Genomic DNA, 13,282 nt, shown 5'->3' with positions numbered 1-13,282 from the left:
AGAATAAGGAGATTCATCAAATAATACACAATATACATGTTTGACCTGTTCACTAAAAGTTAAACACGGGAAGTGTTCATAGGGCAAAATAAATTGTCTGAACAGATGGCCTCTCTGGTTTCCTTGTTTGTGTTGTGGTTTTATTGTATTGTGGGTCATAGAAATAGCATTTACGTGTCTACAGCATTGTCTGTCATGTCTCTGAATGCTCTGTGAATCTGCATTCACATAATTTTAGCTCAGGTTTACTCAAACCTGCTTCATTACATCAGTGTTTGCTTAACTTGGTAGAAAGTGTAATTATTCTGCCTGAATGAGATGCCGGTTTTGTCACTGAGCAGTGCTTCTGTCTGGTTTTAAGAAATATATATTGCAGTTAAACAGGAGACACACTAAATGAAATTATATGAAACCATATAACTACATAATCACAGCTAATGTTGAAAGGAGAGCTCATGATTGCTCTGTTTTTTGGATCCACTTTTTCTAAAATCATTATCGTTGTCTTGGGAAGACAATAGCTAATTCAGCAGATTTGAACACACTGGATTTACGGTGGTTGCTTTTATTCAGCCTTGCACACTTAGTACCAGCCTCCCAAAAAGAATAACACAGGCTGTAGTAGCTATAGTATGACAATTGTTTATGTCATCTCTTTCTACTTCATTTGACAAAAGTAGCACCGCAACCTCACATTTTTAATTTCTACAGGTAAATTTGTCCACTGACAGAATCGCAACTGTGTTTGTTTTGCTGTAATCATGTATTCATCATCAAATTGAAATTACATCTATAATAGTCGATAGATGGTCAATAACAGTCATTGAACACATTTTTTGAGTTCACACAACCCCTGCGATGTGTATTCCTACTTTCTGCAGAACACTTGTGACTTGTTGCATGTGGAATCTCATGTTTTGTCATTTCAAAAGCCCCTATGGAAGCCGAAAAAACAAGGACGTTCACGTCGCCCAAATTGGCGTCACCGGGGCCCCACCCTGGAGCCAGGCCTGGGGTTGGGGCTCGCAGGCGAGCGCCTGGTAGCCGGGTCTTTGCCCACTGGACCCAGCCGGGCACAGCCCGAAGGAGCGACGTGAGCCCGCCCTCCCATAGGTCCACCACCCGCAGGACGGGCGGGGGCCCCGACGACCCAAACCCTAGACAAGGACTCTGGCTCATTTGATAAAACAACAGAACATTTTCCTCTATGAATTGATTTACTGTTATTTATAACTGCAGTTATTTTATTGTTTGAGTCATTATGATTTTCTATAAATCGTGCACTATTAGGCACAGAAAACTGCCCACCTCTGGACTTTTAAAATGTGAATAAAATTAAAAAGGAGACAGTATCTTTATATGACAACTTAAGATGTGTGGTGGTTTGGGAAAATTCTAATATTTTCTTGTGTACTGTGGAGAGGTGTGGGGCTTGGTTCCTGTGTGTCCTTTTTTGGCAGAGGCTTCATGTGGTTCTCCAGGTGGTTTGGGAGCTGGCTCCCACACAGCTGAGACTCATCACAATCAAGCACAGCATAAAGACTGGACTGCAGAGGACTTGTTGCCAGATTGTTTTTGCTGCTTAGCGGTACAGTTGGCCGCTTCACAAGTGCCACCTATGAGTAGAAGTTTACATTTAGTCCACAACCAGTCACCACGTAGTTTCATCTGTGCCTCCACCGCCACGTGCCTTCAACGCTGTACTCACACCACACAAGCTCTGTGCTCTGCACCTCAGTGCCCCACCTACTATTACCAGGACTCCCAGCTATGCGTTTCCAGCATACCTGGAGTCTCCCTTCATTATCAACTCAGTAAATTCCTATTTTACCCTTGCCCCCTGTCCACGTGTCTGCTATTGGGTACAAATCCTGCCTAAACATAACAGGACTCTCAGCCTCTATGAACCAAACTGTCCTGGTGGGGTGAGTCCACAGCATTTTGAGACAATAAAAATAGCCAATATGATTAGCTATGACTGCTACAGGACCTGAACCAACTCCTAACACACCCAATAATGTACAATATGATAATCAATCCTCCCAAAGACTTGTTTAAATCTCTACCCTGGGCACACTGCAATTGCTGCACCAAGCATGCCGGTCAAATTTGTGTCTGACTTGATCCTGACTTGCTGTTTCGTCACTTACATGTGGGCAACATTAATCTCAGCAGATCGAGGCAGCTGTACTTTTTGAACCAGCGTCTCAATTGAGCAATTACATATTTTCTGTGTAATTGTAAAATTTACTCCTAGTCTCATGTGCAATGAAGGTTTAATCTATTGACAAATGAATCTTGTGTGGTTGATAATAATTCTGATTGTAAAGGTTCGCACATCAAAATGAGAAACTGCAAAGTACCATTTGGCCCCTCCATGGTTTACATACTCTGTACACAAAGCGTTTGGAGGGTCATTTCATTATTTTTCAAAGCCAAAAACATGAGCAGAAGTATAAGAAATACCCCCTCCATTAGCTTGCCTGTGTAATAAGCTTACAAGCAATGAAATTGCGATAATCAATACTGTTGTATTAGCAGTGGATCACATGATTACTTGTATATAAACGGGATCATGAGTAGGAATGAACCACCAAGAATTATAACCCAGCGTTTCAGTGTCTTTTAGCTCACTGACTCGTGCAGGTCTCTGTGTTCATTTACTGCTACTCACTGCTCTAACCCGAGTTGTTCTTTTTGAATTGCCTGACTCAGTGGCAAGAAGATTTTGTGCAGTAAAAGTTCATGTTTGCTCATTGTCAAAAAAGACAGAATGTCAAAACCAGACAAGCAAACTGAATAGAGTAAACAATGAATTATTGGGAGTTGGCTGTAGTAAGTCTGCCTCTAATAACCAACCATAACCAACCACCTTCCATTGCAACATGGTCAGAGTCCAAGTTTCTTTTCAAAGTTCAAGGTTCATTTAGTTTTCACTCTACAACACAGGGTTGCACCACAAAATGCCAGTTGTACCCCCTTTATGCTACACATAAAAAACTATGGAATACACAGAATGAGTTTAAGAAGCTGCTCTGTGGTGTGGTGGTAGGACAGCAAATACTCCTGTATCGCTTGGCAGAGAGCAGCAGGGTGAACATGCTGTTGTCTTTTCCTATCCTTTGGGCACTACACAGACAACTCAGCTCACCGATGTCATTGATGCTCTGTAGGTGGGGAGTAATGTTGTCCTGGATGGTTTTAGCTGAGGAGCACTCCTGTCCTGGGCTGTACACAAGTCATGCAAATTTGCAGTGTTTCTGGTCAAAAATGCTTTTAAGTGGCCTCAGTGCACGAAAAATTTTAAGTATAGCAGTATCCATCTCTTGCCACTATTAACTTTTGGGTCACTGTGCCAACCAATGTAAAGTTTAACTTTCCTGTAAGTCTTGTTATGACATTTTCACTCTCATCATTGCCAAACTGTGTTAAAGGAAGAGTTTTGGGAAATATGTTTTTTTTGCTTTCTTGCCTTAAGTTAGATGAGAAGATCTATAGCACCCTCATGTCAGTACAATTGAGCAAGAGCCAGCAGCTGGTCAGTTAAGGTCAGCATGAAGAGTGGATACAATTGGAAATAGTTAACCTGTCTCTGTCCAAAGGGATCAAAATCCACCCAACTGACACCTCTACAGTTTACTGATTCATAGGCTATATCTTGTTGAATCTTTACAAAAACTGAAGCATATATGCAACAATTTGCCATTTTAATGACTGGTGCTGTGCTGAACAGAGCACGCCAAACTGTTTCCAGTATTTATTCAAAAACTATTTTGCTGTAAAAAGCGATTTACATTCAGTTGTGGTGATTGCTGTTTTTTTAATGTGCAAGGGTCACTTATCTCTCACCTAGATTTGAGTCACTGGGAATGGATAACAAGTCACTGCCCATCTGAACGTCTGCCAAAATGTATTATAGTGCTCTAACATAACCTCAAGTTCATGATCACTTGTCGTCCCTTCTGCACTCCTGTCCTGCCGCTACATTCCTGATATAACTCCTCTCTCGCTTTTTTATTCTCATCTTTGCAGCAAACATGGCCACAGCTGGTAAGGTAAGTATTAATCAATGTGTGGGCACTCATATTTATATGATCTTTTTATGTTGACGGACTGAAAATTAGTGTCTTATAAATGATAGTGAAACAAAACATTAAAAAACAATGAAACAGAATCTTATTAATACAATTTACATGAATATTCATTTGGGTGTGCTTCTATATTGGGTTCAGTTAACATTTGTGCATGCAAGGATTGATCAGTGGCTGGAGTATGGATGGATGTAGTACAAAAGGCCTTTTTCCACTGTAAATCACCCATGGTATAAGAACTACAGCAGTCCAAAGCAGTTCTGATTTGTCTGTTACTGCACAGTTTATTCTGAATATCAATTTCTCCAATAATAATGAGAGTTACTAATGTGCTAATAATGTTACTTTCTGTCAGATTAGAATTGTTTAAAAACTGAAGAGAACCTTTGAGAACTGCATCCAAAATAATAGTGTGTTCTATAGGTTTGACTGGTACCTTCAACTCTTCAAGAAATTTGAATGTGACAGTAACAGACCATTTGGTTTACAAATTGACCAACCAACAAAACTCCATTGTCAAACTATGAGCAATAAAACAGTGACTCCAGATAAAAATTAACTTGAATCACTTTTATTGCTCATGCTCAAATCATCATATCGTCCAAACTTTTATTACTTTTTGATAGGCATACCTTTGGGTATGAGCTGTAAAAACAAAACAAAAAAAGAAGAAAAGAATGATTTTGATGAAAAATTGATGCTCTATGTCCACTGCCATGTATCATAGTAACATCCAAACTTTGTATGTTCTGTTGTGTAAATATTTACTGAAGAATGGTATAATCAATGGCATGATCCTGTGAATACAACAAAACTTACTCTGTCTCCTACTTTCTGTCTCTATCTCTGTCTCTCTGTCCCCTCTGCCTCACTGAAATACACTGTAATAAATATGACTCGACGAGTGGAGTCGCCTCTTCAAAGTTACACAAATAAGGGTCAGACCAACAACAAAGCTCCCCTGTCGGGACCTAACTCAACTCCTCCCTAGCTGTTCTCCTGTCCCCATACAAATAAAATGCACAAATACACTGCACATCTGTACATATAAAATACAATATACTGTATCGTAAACTTGCATGGTGTCACTACCCACCAGGTCATCAAGTGCAAGGCAGCAGTGGCCTGGGAGCCCAACAAGCCTTTGGAGATTGAGGAGATTGAGGTAGCCCCACCACAGGCCGACGAAGTCCGCATCAAGGTATTGTTATTAACACAAAATAAAAGTGTCAAAGTAATGTGGAAGTGTTGATACTACTGAGCCCACTGAAAGTGAACACTCATCATATGCCTGTACCTTTAGTCATCTTTGTGCTTTCACTGTTTGGTTACTCTCTTCGGTGCAGATTGTGGCAACTGGAGTGTGCCATTCGGACCTGTACCTCCTTTTGGAGAGTAATCAAAAAGATGGCTTCCCAGTAGTCCTTGGCCACGAGGCAGCTGGGATTGTAGAGAGTGTTGGGCCTGGAGTCACGGAAATTCAGCCAGGTCAGTATATATACACACATACATATACTGTATATATGTCTGCATGCTTATTTTGTGCATTCTTTCCAACAATGAGATGACAAGACTGACATGTCTCATGTTTGTGTGTTGAGTATGGAGGAACTGGGATGTGATTAGCTTAGCTAAACTTGGCATAAAGACAGGAAACTTTCATTCAAACATGGGACAAAATTTAGTATTCTCACAGTAATGACCTGTTCAGAATTTAGTCCATTAAAACGCAAGTGAAGTAGTAGTTTGCCTTGCACTGCAACACGCATTCTCAAAACCCACTATCAGTTTGCCCTGTTGACCTATCAGTAAACTCAACTAAAAATGAAAATGAAGGAGCACCAGAGCAAGCGAAGCCATGCTGAAATTACCAACAACAATAAGACAAGGGATGGGTTGCATTCAAGCAGCAATCTCAGAGGCTGAAAAATCAAGTCAGCACAGAAGTGCCAAAAACTGCAGTTCCTCAAATGACCACTTGAGGCTGGCTCCAAGAGGGAGTCAATCCCCATAAATGCCATATCAAGATGCCCAATTTTACAGCAGAAATAAACAAGTTTGCAGCCCTGGACAAAAAGCTGTATTGCTCTCTGTAGGTGATTCCCCTGTGCAAGACAACTGCTCAGGGGTAAATTTTTATTTTATAATTTTTTTATATAACTCACTCATTTCAATTATATCAAAGCTTAAAGTTATGCATAATTATGGGCATGACCACTTTGAGCGACACCACTTGTTTTAAGATGAGCCAGGAGTTTGGTATAGTCAGGCACTGCCAAGATGGTCTCAGCCAGAGTGACTGACACTGAGCTGCACATTGGAAGCATGTTTTTTGATTTTGTCCCTGCCTGTCTTGCTCATCTGGATTCAGCTTTAATTATCAAAGCTCACTTATTGTTCTTTAACCTGCCTGGCTGTTTGCCCTGTATTTGTTTTCAACCCCTTGTTTCCCTGCATACCTGCATACACAAGAGTGTGAAAGTTTCAACCTGAGTTTTTGACCTCATGGATGAGAGTGAAGTTCAGCCAGAGTTTTGTCCCCTCTGCCATAACAGAGCTGAACAGAACATCCAAACTGTAATGTGCTACATTTCTGTGTTTGTGTATGTAAAGTTTGAGAACGTGGTGTCGGTGTATGGTGTGGGATTCATGTGTGTATCAGTCAGATTTGATGCTGTCTGTCCGGTTTGATATACCTGTGTACTCTGATGTTGTACAGAAGGTGGAAACAATTTCCTTGCAGAAGGACAAATACATTTCAATCTAATCTAATCTAAGAAAAAAAAAAAAAAGTAGCAGCCCCAGTGACCAAGACACACATAAACACTTAACACTGAAATGTCAAAAGAAATCACAAAAAAGTGTAGTGTATGAGGTAAATAAACTATTTACAACTTCAATTTTTTGTACCAAATTGGCCTAAACTGCACTTCTGACTGTCACATGGCATTATTGTTTTTGTCTTTCAGGGGACAAAGTTATCCCATTACTCATGCCCCAGTGTAGAGAATGCCGCTTCTGTAAGAGCCCAAAGACCAACCAGTGTGCACAGTGAGCTCAATAAGTACTCGTCTCCTGCCATCCACTTCTCTTCATTCTCAGCTTTTCTTTGATGTCTGATGATACCAGAGGACAGATACTTCAGATCTTCGTACTTAAATTGCAAGTCCTCAGTGAACCTGCTAATAGGAATAAAGTGCAGCACCCATATTTTGTTTCAGGGGGCCCATTATGCGGAAAGACATGAAACCACCAGCCACCAGGTTGACCTGTAAGGGCAAGAATTTGCAGCAATTTTTGGGAGTTGGTAGCTTCTCTGAGTACATTGTGATGAACCAGATAGCTGTGGCTAAGATCAACCCTGCTGCTCCTCTGGACAAAGTCTGTCTCCTGGGCTGTGGGGTCTGCACAGGATATGGAGCAGCAGTTAATACTGCGAAGGTGTGTTTATTTGATTGTTGCAAATAGATTCACTATTCCTCATCGTAATTTTTAAATTGAAGCAACAGAATGAGACATTTTGTGTAAAATGCCAATAAATTTGACTCGACTTTGACTTTTTATGACATAAAAGACTTCTTATCAGAAAGAGTAACCATCCATTCCAAGACACAAAAATCTTTCCATTGACTTTTACTGTATAGAGCACTACAAAGTCTAAACTAAAGTGCCAAAGTCTGTTTTCTTTAGGTGGAACCAGGCTCCACATGTGCTGTGTTTGGCCTGGGAGCTGTGGGCTTGGCCGCAGTCATGGGCTGCAAGGCTGCAGGAGCCAAGAAGATTATCGCTGTTGACATCAATCCAGATAAGTTTGAGAAGGCCAAGGTATTTGGTGCGACTGACTTTGTGAACCCCAAGGATCACAATAAACCCATCAGCCAAGTGCTGTCTGAGATGACTGACGGAGGAGTGGACTTCTCTCTGGAATGTGTCGGGAATGTGGAAGTCATGGTAAGATGATTTGATTTGAAGACATGTTACCTAACCATGACGACCTCTATTCCAATCAGAGTCAACTGAGCTCACTTGCTCAGCAGTAATTATTGAAGAGCTGATTGTCATTTATTTTAATCTGCTAGCTTCTGGTTACTCCTCCCTGAAATGCCACCTTATTATGGTGAAGGAGTTTGAGCCCTAATGACGTTAGGAGCTATGTTGCTGGATAGGGTCGCCCAAGGCAAGTTGGTCCTAGTTGAAGTGCCAAGCGAAGAGCAACTCAAAAGACCCATATGAAGACAACCAACAAGGACCAGTGTACCCTGCCTGGAGGCATACCGGGGCTCTACCCTGGAGCCAGGCCTGGGAATGGGGCCTGCCAGCGAGCGCCTGGTGACCAGGCCTTCACCCATGTGGCCAGGTCGGACCCAGCCCCAAGCAGAGACCTGGGTCTGTCTTCTAGTAGGTCCAATACGTACAGGAGGAGCCATAAGGGTCTGGTGCACTATGGAACGGACAGCGGTCCAAGGTGGGGGCCTTGGTGGTCCGATTCCCAGGCACAGAAGCTAGCTTTTGGGACATGGAATGTCACCTCTCTGGTGGGGGGAGAGCTGGAGTTTGTGGAAGAGGTTGAGCGGTACCGGGTAGATATAGTCTGGCTCACTTCGACTCATAGTGCTGTCTCTGGAACCCAAGTCTTCAAGAGGGGTTGGACTGTCTCTCATGCTCATGAGAGGTGGAAGGCAGGGGTGGGCTTTCTGATACCTCCCAGACTCTCTGCCTGTATGTTGGGGTTTACCCCGGTAGACAAAAGGGTTACTTCCCTGCGCCTTCGGGTCGGGGAGTGGGTCTTGATTGTTTGCGATTTCGTGTCTAACAATAATTCAGAGTACCCACCCTTTTTGGAGTTCTTGGGATGAGTGTTGGATAATGCTGGGGAAGAGGGAGTAAAGCAACTCCACGGCAGTGGAGCCCCGGAGGTGGTTGACTGCACTGAGCATCTCAAGGCTCTGGATGTTGTGGGGCTGTCCTGGTTTACACACCTCTGCAACATTGCATGGTCATCGGGGGCGGTGCCACTTGAGTAGCAAACCGGGGTGGTGGTCCTCATCTTTAAGAAAGGGGGCTAGAGGGTGTGTTTTACCTACAGAGGGATCACACTCCTCAGCCTCCCCGGCAAGGTCTATGCCAGGGTACTTGAGAGGAGAGTCCACTTGTGTTTTGTAGATCTGGAGAATGCCTACGACCATGTTCCCAGGGGCATCCTGTGGGGGACGCTCCGGGCATATAGGTGGCCTCAAGAGGGGCCAACAGAGGGCCATCTAGTCCCTCTACTGATGGAGTATGAGTCTGGCCCACATAGCCGGTAGTAAGTCGGACCTGTTCCCAGTGAGGATTGGGCTCCTTCAAGGCCGCCCTTTGTCACTGGTCTCTTGTTTTTAGGTGCAGCCGAGTAGTGGAAGGTGTCGGGTTTGGTGACTTGAGGAACTCGTCTCTGCATTTTGCGGATGACGTGATCCTCTTGGTCTCATCGAACCCTGACCTCTAGCTCTTGCTGGGGCAGTTCGCAGCCCATTGTGAAGTGGCTGGGATAAGAATCAGCACCTCCAAGTCTGAGGCCATGGTCCTCAGCCGGAAGAGGGTGGATTGCCCGCTCCAGGTAGGGGAGGAGGTCCTCTGCCAAGTGGAGGAGTTTAAGTATCTCGGGGTCTTTTTCACAAGGGAGGGTAGGAAGGAACGTGAAGTCAATAGGTGGACTGGGGCGACGGTGGCTACAGTGATGCAGGCACTTAAACAGTCCATTGTCTGTGGTGAAGAGGGACCTAAGCCAGAAGGCAAAGCTCTCAATCACCTATGGTCATAAACTTTGGGTAATGACCGAGGGAACGAGAATGGGAATACAGACGGCCAAAATTTGTTTCCTCGGCAGGGTGTCTGGGCTCAGCTTTAGAGATACGGTGAGGAGCTTGGACATCTGGGAGGAGCTCAGAGTAGAGCCGCTGCTCCTCTGCACTGAGAGAAACCAGTTGAGGTGGTTCGGGCATCTGGTGAGGATGCCTCTTGGACGTCTCCCCAGGAAGATGTTCTGGGCATGTCCATCAGGGAGGAGACCTCGGGGCCAACCCAGAACACGCTTTTTTTTTTTTGATATATTCTGTGTTTGTATGTCTTTGTTACATGGTGTATCTGATGTAGCAATTTCCCTTTATCCAAGACAAATTTCTCCCCAGGGAGACCAAATAAAGTTACTTTGACTTTGACTTTGGCTGGCCTGCAAACACCTCAGGAATCCCCAGCAGGAGCTGGTGGAAGAAACTGGGGAGAGAGCTGTCTGGGCTTCCTTGCTGGGGCTGCTTCCCTCCCGTGATCTGGACCCAAATAAGCAGAAGACGAGGAGTGCTTCTGGTTACAATCCCACTGACTTTGTGCTGTTTGTCCATCTAGCGCAGTGCCTTGGAGTCTTGTGTGCAAGGTTGGGGTGTCAGTGTGATCATTGGCATAACACACTTGCATGATATTTCTGCCCAACCCATGCAGCTCATCGCTGGACGCACGTGGAAGGGCTCTGCATTTGGAGGTGAGACAAATATGACCATAACTAAATGGCTAAATGTTCTGCTATTTCTTAGGTATTTGTATTCTGGACAAGACTGAATGCTCTTATTCTGATTATTTTGTGACTAAGGCTTTAAGGGTAGAGATGCAGTGCCTCAGATGGTTAAAGCTTACCTGGACAAGAAGCTGAAGCTGGATGAGTTCATTACTCATAACATGACTTTGGACCAGGTCAATGATGCCATTGAACTGATGAAGCATGGAAAATGGTAGGTTTACTCTACTATATACTTTCTAAACCATTCATGACTCAACAACAACACAGATAAATGAATAGGTGCAGGTCTGCTCACTTCTCAGTTACTTTGTTTCACAGCATCCGGACGGTCCTGAATGTTTCTCCACAATGAGACCACTGTGATGTAGTTGATGTACCCCAAAGCAGTAATTTACCACTCTCTCACAGTTAAATTCATACAAATAGTACAATGCACAGAATAAGGAGATTCATCAAATAATACACAATATACATGTTTGACCTCAAGCAATCAACACTCTTGAGAATCATCTGCAGTGTTCACTAAAAGTTAAACACGGGAAGTGTTCATAGGGCAAAATAAATTGTCTGAACAGATGGCCTCTCTGGTTTCCTTGTTTGTGTTGTGGTTTTATTGTGTTGTGTGTCATAGAAACAGCATTTACGTGTCTACAGCATTGTCTGCATAGTCTAAACAGCAGACACACTAAATGAATTATATGAAACCATATAACTACATAATCACAGCTAATGTTGAAAGGACAGCTCATGATTGCTCTGTTTTGCCCATTGTTTTTTGGGTCCACTTTTTCTGAAATCATTATCATTGTCTTGTGAAAGCCATTTCTGATTCAGCAGAATCCATGCTTGGATTTAAACATTTTTATTCAGTCTTGCACACTTAGTACCAGCCTCCCAGAAAGAAAGAATAACACAGGCTGTAGTAGCTATAGTATGACACTTGTACTGACTTGCTGTGAAGTCATGCATATGTGGACAACCCTAACCTCACAAGCTCAAGACAGCCACACTTCTTAGAGCTGGTCGCCATGGCCTCCCATCATGCATTTCCCATCATGCCCTGGGTCTTGTCCTCCACTGACTGCAAGACCTAGTTGATGATGGGAAATGTCTTGCTGTTGCCTGATGAAAGAGCTGATTGGCTCATAGTTTGACGGCAGACACCACACTCTGTCAAAAATCATAATTTTCTGTGTAATTGTAATATTGAATGCTAGATCGTATGCTATTAGTCTCATGTTGTGCAACCTTTTAACAAATATATCTTTCTGGGTTAATATAATTACAATCACAACAATTACGGTTATTAAAAAAAGAGAAATTACAAAGTGTTTTACAGGGCAGACATTAAGGATAGAATATATTTAAATAATTACAAACAAATAAACATAAGAAAGCCCAGCAACAACTTGAAGATGTTTGTCAGGCAGAGAAGTGGAACATGTTCCTTCCAAGAATCCCATAGGTTAGAAATATTGACAGAAATCCTATTGAAAGAATAACACAACTGCTGTAAAGTCTAATTATGTCTGTGACTGAAGGAAGCTTATGTCTTGTAGTCATTGCTGCTTTTCCTCCTCGTGTATGGCCATGTATGTAGCTGTGAGGACATTTGGACTCCTGATAAGGTAGTTTAGTCTAAATTTAGGGTTGTTGTTATGTTTTCACACAGAGAAACTGGACCCAAATGCTGAACATAGACAGGATGAGTGTTTTTTTGTTTGTTTTTTAAAAAAAGCAATGGTTTAACGAACAGCTCAGGAATGAGCAAGAGATGAATCTTGAAAATCCCCCCACAAAAGGCTGACGAGATGAATGAGAGTGAACAGGCAGGGAGAGTGTCCAAATCCAGATTACTCACAACAAACAGACTGACAGGGTGTGGACGGGAAGTAAGGCACCCGGGCAGGAAAGCAGGCAAGAAAAAAAAAATAGCACAATACTCAGGTTGTTTCAGGGGTCTCGGTTGTTACCACATGGTTGAGCGGACAATTCTATAAAAGAATACTAGCTTGAAAGCCGGTCCTTAAATACCGACGCAGTAGGTGAGTCTTGATTGCACCAGACCTGCCAGCTACAACCTGCAGTGACACCTACTGTAAATATAAACAGACAGGAGACAGACGGAGAGGGAAACACAAAGACACAACAAGAAAAGAAGGGGAAATCTGCCTAATCTTTGTCTGATTCTCCCCTCAATTCTAGTGTTGAACAAAAGAAAAGTTATTTAAATTAAATATTAAATATCACAATCGACATCTTAATTAATACATTAATACAGTACATATGTATGGCTACATATTATGTAACAGTAACTGCTAAAGAATAATTATTTACACCAGGTCAAAGTTCAGTTCTGATTAATTATTGGCTATTTATTGCTGCAGTAAAGCATAAGAAATCTTGAATGACATCAAATTATGGTCAAGATTTGGGGATTAACATAAAATAGAACTGACCTGAAGAATAAAATGCCACTTCTGCGAAAAAATAGAGAGTATTGCTCATTCCAGATGTTTGCAGTTTTTGTATTTCTTTAGGGCTTTAAATGACTTTCTTTGCTTTCCCTTAATTCTAATTGCACGATCAATATATACAATAACAAACGAACGAATAAATAAATATACAACTAAATGAAATC

At 42.5% G+C, this 13,282-nt stretch overlaps 1 protein-coding gene across 3 annotated transcripts; it reads left to right on the top strand.

The window, feature by feature from the left end:
- Positions 1–4,025: 4,025 nt before the first annotated feature.
- LOC143331658 (alcohol dehydrogenase 1-like) lies at positions 4,026–10,993 on the top strand. 3 transcript variants are annotated; one of them, XM_076748757.1, is made up of 10 exons: positions 4,038–4,055; positions 5,191–5,292; positions 5,438–5,579; positions 7,061–7,137; positions 7,223–7,253; positions 7,333–7,532; positions 7,782–8,042; positions 10,473–10,605; positions 10,714–10,852; positions 10,960–10,993. In XM_076748757.1, exons 1-10 carry the CDS (start codon positions 4,038–4,040, stop codon positions 10,991–10,993), a joined length of 1,137 nt encoding a protein of 378 aa, XP_076604872.1. The 3 variants fall into 3 exon arrangements, with proteins under 3 accessions (XP_076604873.1, XP_076604872.1, XP_076604871.1); XM_076748758.1 differs by lacking the exon at positions 7,223–7,253 and having other exon boundaries at positions 4,026–4,055; positions 7,061–7,142; positions 7,313–7,532; XM_076748756.1 differs by lacking the exon at positions 7,223–7,253 and having other exon boundaries at positions 7,061–7,142; positions 7,289–7,532.
- Positions 10,994–13,282: the final 2,289 nt, after the last annotated feature.

This window comes from Chaetodon auriga, chromosome 14 (assembly GCF_051107435.1).
Source record: "Chaetodon auriga isolate fChaAug3 chromosome 14, fChaAug3.hap1, whole genome shotgun sequence".
Lineage (NCBI taxonomy): Eukaryota > Metazoa > Chordata > Actinopteri > Chaetodontiformes > Chaetodontidae > Chaetodon > Chaetodon auriga.
The sequence above is the reverse complement of the archived record's forward strand: the minus strand, read 5'-3'. Positions and strand labels throughout refer to the sequence as shown.